This window comes from Charadrius vociferus, unplaced genomic scaffold (assembly GCF_000708025.1).
Source record: "Charadrius vociferus isolate BGI_N301 unplaced genomic scaffold, ASM70802v2 scaffold418, whole genome shotgun sequence".
Lineage (NCBI taxonomy): Eukaryota > Metazoa > Chordata > Aves > Charadriiformes > Charadriidae > Charadrius > Charadrius vociferus.
In genome coordinates, this window is record NW_009649614.1 from 46,371 (window position 1) to 64,183 (window position 17,813).

Sequence of the window (17,813 nt, forward strand, 5' to 3'; positions counted from 1 at the left end):
TCCATCTGGAGTGAAGGATGGGAAGACAGTCACTTACGGTTTTTACCATCCAGTACAGAGAGTAGATCTTTGCCTGTCTGCCCACTGCCTCTCTAGACTCGTCTCCCTACAGATATCATGGCAGTCCCTAATTGTGCCAGGGTATGGAGTCAGCTGGGAGCCAGATGCTTCTCTGGCTAGCACACTCAGGAGCAGGGAAGGGAAACGGCAGGAGAGAAAAGGCAGGGCACAAAGGTGTTAAGAAACTTTCTGCTGTCGCTGCATGGCAAACCACCCTGAGAGGATGGCCAAAAGGATCAGAGAATCAAACTAGAGAAAGGAGCCTCATGTTAGGGAGTTTACAGAATGTCAAAAAAGGGACTGACCACTTGGGAGGAGTGTAGGAACACTGTCAGAGTATGCAGGGATGCAATGAGGAAGGCTAAGGCCCACTTGGAATTAAACCCGGCAAGGGATGTCAAGGAAAATAAGAAGGATTTCTTTAAGTACATCTCTAGTAAAAAGAAGACTAGGGAAAATGTGGGCCTGCTGCTGAATGAGGTAGGTGCCCTGGTGATGGAGGTTGCGGAGAAGACGGAGTTTATGAATGCCTTCTTTGCCTCAGTCTTTACTGCTAAGGCTGACACTCAGGAATCCCAGACCCTGGGCATAAGAGAGAGAGCCTTGAGAAAGGAAGACTGCCCTGGTTGAGGAGGATCAGGTTAGAGATCATTTAGGCAAACTTGACACCCATAAATCCATGGGCCCTGATGGGACGCACCCACAAGTGCTGAGAGAGCTGCCAGATGTTATTGCGAAGCCACTCACCACCATCTTTGAAAGGTCTTGGAGAACAGGAGAGGTGCGTGAGGACTGCAGAAAAGCCAGTGTCACTCCAATCTTCAAAAAGGGCAAGAAGGAGGACCCGGGAAACTACAGGCCAGTCAGCCTAACCTCCACCCCTGGAAAGGTGATGGAACATCTCATCCTGGATGTCATCTCTAAACATGTAGAGGCAAAGAACATTGTCGGGAATGGTCAAGATGGATTCACCACGGGGAAATCATTCTTGTACAATCTGATAGCCTTCTGTGGTAGTATGACGGGCTGGGTGGATGAAGGGAGAGCAGTGGACATCGTCTACCTCAACTTCAGCAAGGATTTTGACACTGTCTCCTATGACACCCTCATGGGTAAGCTTAGGAAGTGCGGGTTAGGTGAAGGGACAGTGAGGTGGATTGAGAACTGGCTGAATGGTGGAGTGCGGAGGGTTGTGATCAGCAGTGCAGAGTCCATTTGGAAGCCTGTAACTAGTGGTGTTCCCCAAAGGACACTACTGTGTCCAGTCTTGTTGAACATATTTATCAATATAAATGATGAGGGGACAAGAGCATACCCTCAGCAAGTTTGCTGATGACACAAAACTGGGAGGAGTGCCTGACACACCAGAAGGCTGTGCTGCCATACAGTGAGACCTGGACAGGCTGGAGAGTTGGGTGGAGAAGAGCCTAATGAATTTCAACAAGGGCAAGTGTAGGGTCCTGCACCTGGGGAGGAATAACCCCATGCACCAGTACAGGTTAGGGGTTGACCTACCGGAAGGCAGCTCTACAGAGAGGGACCTGGGAGTGCTGGTGGACAACAAGTTGACCATAAGACAGCAATGGGCCCTTGTGGCCAAGAGGGCCAACGGTCTCCTGGAGCGCATTAAAAAGAGCGTGGCCAGCAGGTCGAGAGAGGTTATCCTCCCCCTCTAGTCTGCCCTGGTGGGGCCACATATGGAGTCCTGTGTCCAGTTCTGGGCTCTCCAGTTCAAGAAAGACATGGAACTTGTGGAGAGTGTCCAGCAGAGGGCTACAAGGATGATCAAGGGAATGGAGCGCCTCTGTTACAAGGAAAGGCTGAGAAACCTGGGTTTGTTTAGCCTGGAGAAGACTGAGAGGGGATCTCATCAACGCTTATAAATATCTAAAGGGCACCTGTCAAGAGGATGGGGCCAGACTCTTTTCAGTGGTGCCCAGTGACAGGACAAGGGGCAATGGCCACAAACTGGAACACAGGAAATTCCATCCCAACATGAGGAAAAACTTCTTTACTTTGTGGGTGGCAGAGCACTGGAGTAGGCTGCCCAGAGAGGTTGTGGGGTCTCCTTCTCTGGAGACATTCAAAACCTACCTGAATGCATTCCTGTGTAACCTGCTTTAGGTGAGCCTGCTTTGACAGGGGGATTCGACTAGATGATCTACAAAGTTCCCTTCCAACCCCTGCCATTCTGTGATTCTGTGATTAACTTGAAGAGCACAACTGTGTTTGTGAACTGCACTCTATCCTTTCAGTGAAAGGTTCTGATCATCTAAATTGAGTTTACAAATTGGTAGTACTGCTGATAGTACTGACTCTGCTCTAGAAAGACACAGCTTCAATTTACTGAAAACATCTGAACTAACAAACTGGGGGTTTTTTCTTTCTGTTCCTTGCTTTTATTCATGATGTATTATGCCCTCATTTGAACACACATAAAGCTAGTACTGCTAGTGTTAGTGGTACTGTTTTAACTGTAACTAATCTGTGTGCCTCATTTTGGACCTTTTGGGGAGATTTTTCTTCCTGTTGTATAGTAGCACAAAAATGCTGAGATCCTGTGTATTTAACATACTTGAGAATCAATTGATACTAGCTTTATTCAGGATGCAAAAACAACACATTTAATAACCCATCAGACAGTGGGTTAGGCGTTCATGCAATTATTTTAAATTGTATCTTTAGGGCAAACATTTTCCCTTCAGTCTCCACTGAAATAGACTTATATTAATTTCTTGTATTTAATAAGCATGCAGCTGTAAATTTTTTTTTTAAGCAGATTCTGTCTCTGAGTGCAGTTACAGAGCCCTTGAATACTCCACGTTGGTATTACAATCAATGCTATAAATAGAATAGAATAAAAAAGGATTTTGCTATAATATGTTATTAAAAAGCAGCTATAGCACAGGCTTTCTAAGGAAGCTGCACTTGATTCTGTGAAATCAAGTCAGCTACAATCCCAATCAAAATCTGTTCAACTTCTGCTTATATAGCAGTATAAACTGTGTTTTTTAAACACAGACACAGAGAAGTTAAGCTCTGAATTCTACACCACAGTCCCATTGTATATATTTCTGTTCATGTTTTTTGAAGTCTAGAGATGTAGACCTGACTTAAACATGGCTTGGCTATAAACTTATGCATATCATGTGAAATAAAACAGTTTCAAAACTATTGCAGTCCTGTTAGAAAACTATGTAGATACATGAAAAATAGTTCATTCCAGCACAAACATAAACAATGAGTCTAGAAGATTAAGAATTTTACAGCGTAAGTGTAAGCTTAATGATGAGTTTTCAATACCTTTAAGTGTATCTCCAAAAACATGAGCCTCTTTTTCAAAAATTAAATGGTCTACAGAATCAAGGAATGGAAAACCACTCTAGAGGTGTTAATGATTTTGTGTCTCCAAACCAGGTCCTGCCAATTGTGGTTTTCTTCAGCACAGTAATGTCTATGCTTTACCACGTTGGATTCATGCAGTGGCTCATTGGAAAGGTATGAATTTTTGCCAATATGTACTATTTGCCCAGTACAGGACACTTCTTGAACACATGCAGCTGAAATGTAGCATCAGCCCTGACCAAGCTGCTTAGGCATAGACATATGAAAAGTAGTTGCTTATTTTTAAGCTGGAAATTGTTCCCAGTGTTACCATCACAAAATCCTAACTGGCATCACATCGCGTACTCTCCTCTCCCCCAGCCTGGTTTTATTGATAAAGTCACAACAATTGTTAAATTTGCCTGGGTAGTTTGGCATTCCTCAGATGCCATACTTGCTTAAATCTTCCTTTGTGCCTGCCCCTCTCCCAGCCCTCAAAATGCAGGAGGGAGGTTACTTCACAGATGGTGGATTTCTGCTTTTTACTAAGCATTGCCGTAGCAATTGCATATACCTTCCTATCACAGATCCCCAGAATAAGATCAGAGGCTGGTTCCTCACCTCATGTTCTAAGCATTCATTTTTCTGTCAGGTCCTAGGTCCAATGCCAGTGTCCGCTAAGAGCAAGTTCACAGAAAGTCCACTTTCTGCCCTGTATGCCCAATGAACTTATCATATGAGGGAAAAGATCTTCCTGAATGGTGGTAGTTAAGCCTTATTTGAACATACCTTTAAAAAGTGCTTTGTCCTTCTCATTCACAGGATTGTTATGTAAGCACCACAAACCTCATCTGGCTGAAATAGCATGCTAAAATTTCTACTAGGTATTTTTAGCCCTAATCTAAATTTCACATTTTTTTCCCTTCATATCATCCAAATCCTTTTGGACATAAGAGATAAGGACACATCAAAATATCTACTTTGATTAATTTAGTTTAACAATTTAGTGCCCAGAAGAAGCCTGGGGTACTCTCAATTCTCTTAAATTATTCCTCCTATGGCTTGTTTCAGCATGCTACTATTAAATGAATGTGCCATATCTTGAAGCTGAAATCATTAACTCAGGAAACATTGAAAGGTATCTCAGAACTCTTACATTGACATGATTAATTCAAGAAGTGCATGGAATAGGCAGACCAATGTATTTGTGTTTTTTTTTCTTTTTTAATCATTTTAGGTTGGTTGGATAATGCAAATTGTCATGGGGACAACTCCTGTTGAGTCTCTGGTAGCTGCGGGTAACATATTTGTGGGACAGGTGAGTTGGAGCACAGAAATACATGCTAGCACAGGATTGCTGAATATTGTGAAATATTGCTGCTCAGCAATCATTGGTGTATAAAAAAATTATAATTTCTTATGAAGCTAGGAGTCTAGTACAGCAGGACTGCTGGTTGATTTCCAGAATTCCAATACGTTCATACATCAGCAGTGATGCACAATGGGGTGGGTTTTGGAAATCATATATTTTTCTAATGGAAAGTCAGGCATAAATGTAGGTGATAGATCTCTCTTAAAATGACTACCAGAGTACTCTAAGGCTATGAAGAAATAACAATTTCAGGTGTCTCTTCAATTGAAAGGGCAACTGGGATGAAAACAGGGCATATGAGGCAGGCCAGGACAGGAGAGACAAACAGTGCAGAAAAATAAGATCCAGGGCTGGCTGTGCAAGGCCTTAGCCAAAAAAGCATATGGGACAGAGTCCAGCAGCCCACTGTAATGGGAAATCCATTAAACCCACACTACAGCAGTGTCTCTCCCAGTTTTCAAAGCAACGTGGAAAGACCACCAAGTAGCATCCAAGCCCAAAAGTGACATTAGCTTATCAGTTATTATTATTTAGCAGTGGTGCCTCACTGTATCATACTACTTCAAGATATAAACTAGTACCTCTGCACAATGCTGCCCCAGGATGAGCTCACACACGTGCCAGAGGGGCTGAGAGCTCTAAGTTGCCCATAGTGGCTGGTATGTTTGTTTCACTTGAGGCACAGCCTTACCTGCAGCTCAGACCTGTGTCTGTCCCTGATGCACTCAGAAATGGATTAGGATTTCTTGGCAATTTCATTGGGCCCTTGGGGGAGGTGATAAATCAGCAAGAATTGTCTTCTGACAAGATGGATATTGGTATAATTTTCCTTCTTGGGGTAAAAAAAACCCAACCTATTAATATTCAGAGCACTCATTAGCACTAAGATTAACTAGTCAAAGACACCTCAGAAAGTGTGATGCAGCCACTCGTTTTTCTACCCTGTTAATAAAAGAAACCCCTGAGGGTTTATTAGGAAGTTCTTAATTTGGTAGTTGTTTTCCACTTCCAGACAGAGTCTCCTCTCCTGGTACGGCCCTACTTACCATACATCACCAAATCTGAACTGCATGCAGTCATGACAGCAGGATTCTCAACTATTGCTGGAAGTGTCTTAGGAGCATATATTTCTTTTGGGGTAAGTTGGGGAAAGAAAACTGGAAAATATACTGTTTATCTGAAATCATGTAAGTATAGAAGCCTAGCTAAAATGCTTTGGAAGTGTACTTGAGTCATCCCTGTCTTTTTCTTTTTTTTCTTTTTTTTTTTCCCCTGAAGGAATTAACCGCAAAAATCCCCCATCTTCCAACAGTAAAAACGATAACAAAATCTGATCTTGAAGATATTGTTAAGTAGCAAAAACAGCTATCTAAGTAATACAGAGAGACTTCCTGCCATAGCTGCAAGGAAATGACTGATTTATATAATTTCCTTCAGTCCAGACGAAATGACATGTGTAATATACTAACTGATCAACCCTCCCACTTCTGTGGCAGTGATATAGATAAAAGTGCTTCAGGAGGTGTTGCTAGACGTATGAGCCTGTAAAGAGTTGACTTGCAACTGAGGTTCTAACGATGCTGTACAAACACGGGTAGTACAAGTCTTGTCTGCTAAGAAACTGGCAACACAAAGCCAGAAAAACAAGGCTGAAGATGTGATTTATTATCAGAGTCATTCGGGGATGGTTGATGAATATATTAGTTTCATATTTGAATAAAATACAGTGGAAAGGCAGAGTTAAGAAGGGAGGATTGGCCAAGAAGACTGAGGGAGTATGAGATGAAAAGGAGAGATGGAAATACTGCAGAAGTTAGCAAATAAGTTGTGTAGAAATTTGTGGAAGAAATGGTGAAAGAGGAATAGAAGAATCTATGTTAGGCCATGCAAATTTTTTTTTAAACACAACTTCAAGGGACAAAAACAATCTTCTGCCACTGCAAGGCATACAGGTGGTGTTAAGGAAGGCTGGCTCTCACTCACCTGCTCCTCTATTGCTACACCCACCTGCACTCAATGCACCTGGCTTTTCTTTTGTTCCTGTTGCCTTCTGTTTTGCTGCTAGATAGGAGTGAAGCACTTTGCCTCTTGGAAAGATTACTCCATAATTTTCGCTACTTAGACTTTTCCTGTTTGCAGTTGACTTTCCCTTTTTTTTCAGTTGCTCATTCTTTTATTTTCTTTATGAGCAGTGTGAACTTTTCAATGAGCCCCTGTAGAAAAATCATCCAAGCATCTCACAATTTTAATTGCTTTCCTCCATGTTTGTGCATGATGTGGTTATCACAGCATATTTTCTCTCACCTGGAATTCCAGGTTTCTGCTTCCCACCTACTGACTGCTTCTGTCATGTCAGCACCAGCATCATTAGCCACCTCCAAACTATTCTGGCCTGAAACTGAAAAGCCTACAGTAACTCTGGGGAGTGGCCTACCAATGGCAAAAGGGTAAGCTGATCTAGGCTCTTTTTAATAGCAATACTTACGCAAAAATGAGATTTGGAAAAATAACTTCTCACACATAAGCTTTAGGGGTAGTAGTACATGGTAGATGTGCAAGCAATAAATTAGTTACACACCAATGTATTCCAAATAAGCAGTTTTTGAATCCAGGTGCAACATGCCCCATTACAATTTATGGAGGTATCACTAGCCATTGGGACAGGCACAGAGATGCCAAGGGCCTGGGCCAGACAATAAACCCTCCAAAGAAAGAGGGTAATGCCTACCTGAGGTGAGGCACCAAGAGGTTTTCCCATTTCCTCTATTGCTGTCTTTGCTTTATAACTAATCTGTAAATGCAGACATAAAAGAGCAAAGGTGGAGCAATGATTTCAACAGTGACAGAAGCAAACTTACTGTCCACCTACAGGGAGACTCACTTGTCTAGAAAATGACAGACAAAGCAAAAAGGTCTCTAAGGAGCTGTTCCTGAACAGCCCAGTCATCTCTGCAAGGGCTGCCTTGCAAGAGAATCAGTGCCCACACCCTTGTCCCAGTGATGCCACGAGCAATCACAGTGCAGAGACCCAATCCAGAGCTTACCCAGCCCTGAATGTGCCAGAATTCATCCTCAGGGCACCAAAAGCATACCCTCCCAGTGGTTCCCATGAGGACTGAGACCAAAACTCTATTCCACCTCATCATTATTTTCCCTGTAAGTGAACAGACAGCTTCAGTAGTAGATTTCTAATCAAATCCGCATAACTTTTAGTTCCATGATTTGTTCTTGAATTAAAAAATGTTCACACTCTGGTTTTCTTTTTGTTGATAAAGTGAATCAAAGAACCTGCTGGAAGCAGCCAGTCAAGGTGCATCTACTTCCATCCTGCTGGTGGCAAACATCGCTGTGAATTTGATCTCCTTCCTTGCCCTGCTGGCTTTCCTTGACTCAGCCCTCTCCTGGGTGGGCAATCTGTTTGACTATCCACAGCTGAACTTTGAGGTATGAACTTCAGTTCCTTCATGCAGCATAATGTATATTTTTATGTGCATGCTCTTGTAAATGTATTTACAGCCAATGGAAAATTGTGGCCATGTAAATATTTGTGTGTATTTTAGTCCATGTATAGCTTCCCTCTGTGGTGTTCTTGCTAACCAGCAGACTATGTTTACAGAGCATTCTATGCCAATACCTGCCTCCTCTGACTTGGCAGTGTAGCAGATCTGTCCACATTTGCCAAGCCGTAAACACCTCTTTCAGCTAAACATTAAACTGGCTTTAGCTTCAGAGAGCCCCATCAAGTCCTTAGTGCTCACTAGCTTCACTTAGATAAGGACACCGAGGCAAAGGCAGAGTTTTCTGAACCCACACTTAATCAATACCACTTAGTTCTCAACACAATTACATTGTAAAACTGCACCGAAGTCACTCAGCTGAGCAAACAGGTTTTAAGCAGGACTTCTTTTTTGACCTAGGTCACACATCTTTTTTGACCCAAAGCAACAGTCTTGGTTCAATGGTTTGGGGCTTTTTGTTGTGCAAACTCCTAATAAAAGTGATGTGTGAAACACATACCCTTGCGATAAAGGTGCTGCAGAAGTGAGTAGACACTCACAGGAAATACGGCAAATACGGCTTCAGCAATATTAAGATGTTACCCTGCACAGCTTCCATAGATTACCCCGCTGCACAGACACACACTGCAGAGGAAAGGCACAAGTACACATACCTCAGCCACACACGTGCAAGGACCGGTATTTTAATAACTGCTGGATGGAATAAGATTTGGACAGACAGATAACCCACAAGGAGCTGAGACCTACAGACACATTGCATTCAGCCCTTTTAAGAAACACAAACCTCTTGCCTTTTGTGGACAGAGAAATCAGGAATAGTAACTGCTTAAACAGCCCAGTTTCATTCACTGAAAACAATCTGACCGAACTCTTTCACAGCTGGAGCTATTTTCTCTCTTATATAAAAATAAGCTGTGATACGGGATTTTTTTTAAATTTGCATAAAACTTTTAATACTAGGAAAAAACGTACAGCTTCATTTATGTCAGATGCACAGATTTTATGCAGAGACAAGTCTTTTGTTTACACCAGTTGGAGTCCAATAACCTGGAAATTAAGCACGTTCATTAACACACTTGATTTAATCAGCAGAAGAACTAGACTTCTCAATTGTCTTATTAGCTCTTTTAACTCAACCCTCCTTCTTTGCTTCAAACACTATGCCCAACCTGAAGCCATTGTTGGGGAAAAAAAAGGCACAGAAACTTTTGTTTAACTTTAGGTGTCAAATTAAGGACATACTGAATTATTTTGTTATATTTAGATTTTGTGTTAGTCTTTTAAAAATTACGTAAGCGTACCTTACTACTAAAAACCCTCAGACTGCCAGATGTGTTGGCAGGAAGAATTTAAGGCCAATTTTCCTCTGCTGAAATGAAACCATCCTTATTTTGTCTAGAGAATGCATCGCATGCCATTGTTCTTTGACCAACCACGTCTTTTGACTGCTTTGTCTTTTGTATTTTGCAGAATATTTGTGCTTATGCCTTCATGCCACTCTCTTTCATGATGGGGGTAGACTGGGAAGACAGTTTTATAGTTGGTGGACTACTAGGTTACAAGACTTTCTTCAATGAATTTGTGGCTTATGAGCGCTTCTCAAAACTGATTCACAACCGGGAAAAGGGTGGGAGCATGTACATGAATGGTGTGAAACAGTATATGACTGTAAGTAACGTTTTCTATTCTACACGTTTATTTGATCTAGTACTTTTCCTCTGAAACTTAACTTATTTTTTCATATAGGCACAAAGGGATGATGGTGGCATATTACTCTAAAGTGTGTCTTTCAGTGACAGTTAAACTATGAAAATGCAGCATTGCTTTGTGAGGCTGCCATGACTGTCCACCCCTAACTATCTCAAACAAACATAGCAAAGGAAAGGCATATTTTTGGGGAACATGCAGTGTCTCACAGGACACTGCAGTTAAGACCAAGGCTGTCTTCAAGGTGAATTTTTCTTACCTCATTCTTAGCTAGCACTTCCCTATGAGATACTCTCCCAGGAAAATCCTGGGCAAGAACTGGAGGATCCTCCTGCCTGCAGAGGTTTAGCCAAGCATTAAGCTTCAAGAGAGGCATCTCGCAAGCTTTAGCTGATGACATTTTAGATATTACTGGCACACCTCTGCTGGACGTTATTGTCCTCTATGCAGAGGGCAGTAACACAAGACATGTATTACATGGCATACACTTCCCTCGCTGCACTGTGTCCAGCCAGTTTGTTTCAATTGCCAATGAGAGTTAGCTTGCATTTCCAGCCAGAGCCTGGGCTCACCTCTCATTCACGCATACACCCAGATTCACCCAACAGGATACACAATTCCTACTACAATTCACTGAAGAAGAAACCTAGAGGATGGCAATACAAACAGCATCTTAGGAGTATGCACAGAGGCAAAAAGCATGCAGTGATCAAGGCTGACTTTTGCAGCCATGACTGGTCCCCCATCTGGTGTCCACATGCAGAACCTGTGCTGAATTCACCCTCATTCTAAGCACAGGCAACAAAAGCCATGCACTGGCCTTTCTTCCTCAAATCAAGACAAATTGTCACTGTAGACGATCCTTAATTAGGAAGCATCCTTTGTACAGCTTGTAATTTTCATTTAATCTGGTGTGATGCTGTGGATGCCTGCCTTATATACAAAACCAAAAACATGTTCCTGACCACTTACATTCCAGAACATATTACACAAGTGGAGGTAGAAAGCTGGAAGGTCTGATCAAATACTCACACACTTGCCTGAGCATCCATTACCAGTGTTCCTGGAATTCCTTGAAATAGGATACTGGGCTACATGGACTTCTGATCTGCCCTACTATAGTCATGCTACGCTCTACAAGGGGAATATAGCTCTGAACTCCTGAATGAGTGGGTGTTTTTTTTAATCTGGAAGTCAGCCTTAAAATTCAGATCCCATCAACTGTATTTCACCTTTTTTCTTTTTATTTTTAGTAAGATCTATAGAACTTCCATGTTTAATTCTAATACCTATATAGAGCTGTAAAAGTTTAAATGGTAAAAACTCCTGAGATATAACAATAATTTGGATTCATAACACTAGTAAAAATTGCACAGTAACCATTTTAGTTATGGCACAACAGTTCAGGTGAGAGCGTGCTTGACTTCCACTTTTAAGTCCTCTTCAATATCAGAACTCTTTAATACATCCAGGCACATATATTCAGTCAGAGCGAGCAAACAAGCGGTCTTCTGAAGTCCCTCATCTGAGCCAGTAATAACAAAGCTTCCTGTTTTCAGAGCTAGAAAAGTGCAAATGAAAGCAGAGAAATCGCAGTACACAAAGGCTTTTCTAGGAAAAACAGGTAGAGTGGGTACTTGAAAAGCATTTTCCTGCATGTGCTCAGAGTGACTGAAAATATCTACAAATTGGTTTTTATGAAACAGGAATGGAAACAGAGAAAGTTCTAATAAAAAGGAAACCTACTAGAACACTCACTCAGGCATCCTCAGCTTGGGCCTGAAACACAGTAAATAGGAGTTCAGAGCTGCCATGGGGACAAAAATCCATTTGCTGAGATATGTTGCCTCCTTTCCCCAAATGTTTGAAGTACATCTATTTCAAGCTTTGCAAAGTTTGTAGCCTGATTTCACCCAAAGACATTTTGTGTCATGTGAGGTGTCCGTCCATGGGGGCAAAGGCCAACTCAACTTTGTCTCTGCTCTGAGGTTCAGACTGAGCTGGTGTTGCCCAAGGGGAGGAAGATGGCTGAAGTCAGGAAGGAAATAAGCCGCTAATGGGGATTCCAAAATCAGAATGTCCCTCGGCCTGTTATCACATCAAAGCACCCACTGTCTAGGATACCTGTTTCCCTTGTCTTTCTCTGTGCCCAGGGTGGAGCACACACAGAGTGGTTGTGGACATGGAGCCCTCTACTTGTTCGGGGACAAGTAAGGGATGTGTACCAAAACCTGAGGTTCCAGTGGAATGTTATAGAGGCAGCCCAGCTATGAACAACAAGCTGAGTTAAAGGTCTCTGACTCATACCTTCAAAAAACATCAGCTAAAATGCCACTAGTCAGTTAAGAATTATTTTTTGTCTTTTAATTGCTAGTACTCAATTCTACAAGCTTGGCACAGCAATATATATAAAAAATAAACCCATCACATGATTTATGAGTCCTCACATGGGCAGCAGGTACAAAAGCCTCCACCTTTCAGCAAGAGAATGAGCCTGCCTTGCTGAAAGCTGCACATCAGGGCAGCAATCAAGCAAAACATAGTGATTTCAGTACTCGGAGCTCTAAGCCACGATGCCATGTTTTCAGACCTCTAAATCCGCATGAGCTATCTCAAACCACTCAACAGGGTGTGTGTATGTTTTCCAGGTTCGCTCTGAAGTCATTGCCACCTATGCTCTCTGTGGGTTTGCCAACTTCGGTTCCCTGGGACTGGTAATAGGAGGCCTGAGTAAGCACACCTCTCATGGATGATTTATTTGGCAAGCAAATCCAAAGAAAACAACCAAAGGAACAGGCTGTGGGTGAAGCTTGGCAGTATTAGGGGCTGAGCAGCTACTCTGCCAAGACCCAGCACCCAACTGTGCATGGAAGGACTTCCAGAGGGGCGCAGGCTTTGGCATGGAAGTCCAGGGAGAGGGTCTAAGATCAAGGGGAAGGAACCAAGCCCTGCCAACAGGCCTCCCTATCCCGCTCTCACACCATGAGCATGAGCTACAGCAGCCCTCAGGCAGAGTAAACCATCTCTGTAGCCTGCTGGTTTGAAAGACAAAGTTGGCTCACATACATGCAGTAGGCTTATAGGGAAAGGAAAAAAAGAAAAAAAGGGTTTTCAGACCTCAAGGGAAAAAGAAAAACTGAAAATCCATCTGGGTTCCTTACCGGGTGGCCAGAATTGCTGTCAGCTGCCTTTACCCTGGAGCCCCAGTGGGCTCTGCAGCACCAGCAGCATGGAGGAGCAGGGCGCAGACTTGGGGCCAGACCCCGGTGCCGTGCCTGCGGTTTGCATCTGAAAGCCTCCATCAGCCAGAGCAGACATGCAAACTGCCAAAGCAACCAGAAGTCACCTTTTCATACACAAGCCACCTTCTTAACACAAAGAGCCAACATTGGCACTAGGTTTTCAAATGGCCCTCTTAAAACTGTCTCATTTTCCCTCCTTGTTTCTCCTGGTTCGAACTGCAGGGTGGGAATTTCCTCTTGTGGTGGGGGAGCTGGCGGGTTCATCTTGGTTATATCTGTATGTATTTATGTTTGACGCACACTTTAATTTTCTTCCTAGCAAGCATTGCTCCCTCAAAAAAAAAGGACATAGCTGGTGGCGCTTTCAGAGCAATGATTGCGGGAACCGTCGCCTGTTTCATGACGGCCTGTGTTGCAGGTACCGTACCCAAGTTTGGTGTCTCTTACAGTCGGTGGCCACAGGGTGGCAATGCATCTGTACGATACACACCGCTCGGCAACTCCTGTCACTCAGACGCTAGTATTTTCGGGATTGGCAGGATTAAAAGACAACATGAGACCAAAAAGTGCCTGCAAAATTGGAATATGAAAATATTTATTTGACCTCTTCCATTATGTCTTATCTATTTGTTTTGTTTTGGGGTTTTTTTGTTATTCTGTGTGTAACCCGTGACTGGTGAACAAAGCCAGTTATAGATGAGTTACAACCACTCCTCCACAATGCTGGCTACAGAAATACATAAGTAATTACAAAGGAGAAACGGAGAAGTGGAATGAAAGGAGAGTGTAACAGAGAAGGAGCAAAGGGAAAGCTGAAAGACTTTTTTCCTTAGTGTTAAATGGATATTTTGGGCTGATAGTATTCCCACAGAGAATTTAAGTTAATGAAACTGTCCTAAGGCGGGACTCAACCACAGATCCTTATTTTCAAAGTCTCACCTTCAAGCTGAGTCAAGACACACAACGCAACAGCCATTTTAGGGAGGAAATTTAAAAAAACCACCACGCAGCATAATATTAATGATTCAAAAGATTAATCAGTTGACCTGATATGATTCAGCAGGTAAAAATTATACCCAGTATTTAACAATCCCATTTAACAATCCCTTTCCAGCTTTCTTTTCTGAGCAAGTGATACACAGAATTGCATGATGAAGGTTAAAGCACTCATTCCTCCAGTGAAGAAAGATCTGGGTGCTTTATGTAGATGAAAACAGCATGTCTGTTTCTACCACAGCTTCCCTATCCCTTTGTGTTAACTGCAGCAACAGAAACGTATACATTTTATGGATAAGCCCGCACTATTTTCTGAAGGTTATAGAATTTGAAATGTCATTAGTCTCACAGCCCTCCATAATATTTTAATATATGACACTACTCTGTATAACTGAGAGGTCAGGAAGTCTTACTAAAATGTGTCATTTCGCTATCCTGGCCTTAAGAATAAAATTGTGAACAGCCACTGGGAAATCTTTCCAAAACAATAAAATCTGCACTGGAAAGAAAATTACATTCCACCCACTCCTGCCATGGCAAATGCTTTCCTTATGCCCAGAAGAGGGTAAAAAAGCCAAGTAATTTCTACTACCCCAGTCAAGATAAGAACATATTAAAAATGTGCCTGGGTTCCACAACACTACATACAAGAAGGAGCTGTCACTTTCATTTTTTTGTGTCCATGACTGAAACTAATGTTGATATTACTATTTATAGAAAATTTTGGAGAACATCTGGCAAAGCAAAGATAAATAAACCATAACTATCTCCATTTAAAACGAAAGAAAAGGTCCTGCATTTACTTGCACTGCTATAAATGCAGAATAGCTCAACTTTAGTTAATGAAGGCACATTGGCCAAGCTGTAAGGAAGCCATCAGCATATCTTTTTGGTAGCATTAAAAGGGGCAGAAAAATAAAACTGTCCAAGTGTAACAAGTTACCATAGCTTAATTCCTACATATAAAAAAAAAGTTTGTGGTCACTCCTTAATCCAGTTCTGCATAATGATTTGGATTTTTTAAAAGTCCTACAGTTCAAGGCTTTTAACCTTGCACCTATTACAGAACCGTCTCAGAAAGTGATTTTGTATCAGCCAGAACGCTTCATCTGACCATGGCCCAGTGACTGATATCCCCAAGTCTTCTCTTCCTCTTCATTACTGATTAAGAAAATTGTTACTTACTTCACAGGAATGCTGACTGTCCCTGGTCTGGAAGTTCCTTGCCACATCTTATTAGGAAATGCCATGAACTCAACAGATTTCCCTGCCAACAGCACAAAGCTAGTTGAATGCTGCCAGCAACTCTTCACCAGGTATTGAGGAACTCTTTATCCTTCTGCCAGCATAACTCAGGGAACTTGGATGTTCTCGAAAAGCCTAATTTTATTTTGTTTGTATTTGGCTTTTTTTCTTAGGCACCCACTTTCCATGAACTTGCATCTTTTAAAGAAATTAATATTTTAATGGTGCTGAATGATTTTCTTTTTCTTGGGCATTTCTCTGTTACATGCAAAACACAAACAGAACAAACAAAACATGTTTATCCAAACCTGAGCTTCCCAAAAGGCTAAAGATAGACGATCATGTAAAGATTTGGTGATCTAGTTCAGGCTCATCTCTAATATTAACAAAAAATAAATCAAATATTTGAAGTAACATAATGTTAACATAATATCTGAGGATAACTCTAGCTGAAAAAAGGCAGGAGCTTTTCCTTCTACTGTCTGTGAATCTGGCTGAAGATAATAGTAATTGTGCCTGCTTACATAGAAAACTTTATACACATTTGAAGTAGAAAAATATTCTGAGGTAAATTGTATTTGATAATTCTCTATCCAAGGTAGAGAAGAAAGAAATAATGCTGTTAAATAAAGAATATATTCAGACGTACTTAACACTATCTCACAAAGAGCCAAAAGTCTATGCATTGAGATTATGGCAAGAACCTTTTAAATTTGTCCTAATGTGCCTTTTTTTCCCATTTTCACAACAGATTGCTTCATAAATAAATACTCTAATTCATCTTTTTTCCATGCTATTGAAAATAGAAAAACTTCATCCTTCTTTTCACATTTCTTTTAGCAAAAAACAGTGCTCTAAGATTGAGCATTTGTCTATGACAAAAACATACAATGTAAATGTAACAGTGATGTTGCTGTAATCTAACCTGCAAGAATTGTCTCCATGAAATCCTCAAATGGGGAAATTTTTCAGACTTGTTTTGATTTCACCGGATCTACCTTCACACCCCCTTGCTTAACTAAAACAGGTTTTTTGTGTGTAGAGAGGTATCTTGTTACATCTTCTTAGTATCAAGCCTTGTGGCAACTTGAAATTTCTTATGATGTTTAACTCCTCACGTTAGGAATCCAAATTCCAATTCTAACTTTAGGTGATTTTTTTTCTGTATTATTCTTTTCACACATATATATCTTTCTTCCATGCCTTGGCGAAAATGTAGCTTAGAATATGGGTGCATACAATATGTAAGGTGGTCTTATTTTCATGGTAACATTTTTAGATTTCAACCATTCACAAAAAAAGTAATTTAAACAAAAATATTCATGCGATGTGAAGATCACCAGCTTCTGCCTGAACATCAGGGCTTGCATATCACTACAAGAAATTTTTGTTCTTGCAACCTAATGTTCCAGATGAGTTTATCATAACATTGAACCAGTGTCAAAAACTTTATTGCACAGTAAAAATCATCTGTGATATTGGGTACCCAACGATTCCTTCATTCTTATTTCTTCATCGTTCCAACTTTTCTTCATCACACTAATTTTAAGTCTACCTGGTTGCTACAAAGACAAGAACTTGCTTTGTTTTTTCAAAGATGCAAAAACCTTGAATAGTGAAGTGAAACCCTCAATCACTTCTGTTATCTAGGAAGATATACCCGAGGCATGAAGACTTTACACAGAAAACCAGGCATCACCCTGATAAAAAGGGAGAACCTCTGGTCATGGCACATGGCTGGTGTTTGGAAAGTCTTCTCTCTGTTTCATTTCTCATTAAAATCTTAGCACATTCAAAGTTGCTTTGGAGAAAGTGTGGGTGTGTGTGCGCACATGTGTGTGTATATATATATGTACATGTATACACATGTATTCCATAGGAGAAAATTAGTATATCTGATTTCTGCTTTTATTCCTTCCCCAGTGTAAATGATTCACAGAACATCTTCCCTGGAGGAAACTACAGCCTGAGTTCCTGGAAAGGATGTTGCCAAATACTGAATCAACCTGCTTTTCATTGTACTTGGAATAAGCCTTAAGTTGGAGGGAAGGGGGGCTAGATCATAAATAAAAACCATGTTCCTTGGTGGAAATGTAATAATAAATTTCCTGTTACACAACAAGTGTGAACACCTCCCCAGACCTTTATTTTCCATCTCTTACCAGCCCAATTCTCCTGACTTGCGTGGAATGACTCATAAATTAAACGGATAAATGCAAGACAGCTCTGCTGCAGATCTCCCATTGCAGATCAGAAGAGAAAGAGAAGGTTTCTGAGCCTGATTCTCCTGATTTATTTTCTACCCTGAAATTGATGAATCTGTAGAATTAAACTTCTGTATGCAAGAAG

The 17,813-nt window shown here is 41.3% G+C and overlaps 1 protein-coding gene across 1 annotated transcript in view; it reads left to right on the plus strand.

Moving 5' to 3' along the window:
- The window catches only part of SLC28A3 (solute carrier family 28 (concentrative nucleoside transporter), member 3), a 44,764-nt gene extending 27,262 nt beyond the window's left edge, over positions 1-17,502 (plus strand). Inside the window, exons 9-18 of the mRNA XM_009890499.1 lie at positions 3,478-3,558; positions 4,622-4,702; positions 5,769-5,894; positions 7,073-7,203; positions 8,032-8,200; positions 9,745-9,942; positions 12,630-12,711; positions 13,543-13,641; positions 15,412-15,535; positions 17,388-17,502. Of these exons, the coding sequence (XP_009888801.1) occupies positions 3,478-3,558; positions 4,622-4,702; positions 5,769-5,894; positions 7,073-7,203; positions 8,032-8,200; positions 9,745-9,942; positions 12,630-12,711; positions 13,543-13,641; positions 15,412-15,535; positions 17,388-17,502 (1,206 nt within the window). The remainder of the gene's footprint in view (positions 1-3,477; positions 3,559-4,621; positions 4,703-5,768; positions 5,895-7,072; positions 7,204-8,031; positions 8,201-9,744; positions 9,943-12,629; positions 12,712-13,542; positions 13,642-15,411; positions 15,536-17,387) is intronic.
- The last annotated feature ends 311 nt before the right edge of the window (positions 17,503-17,813 follow it).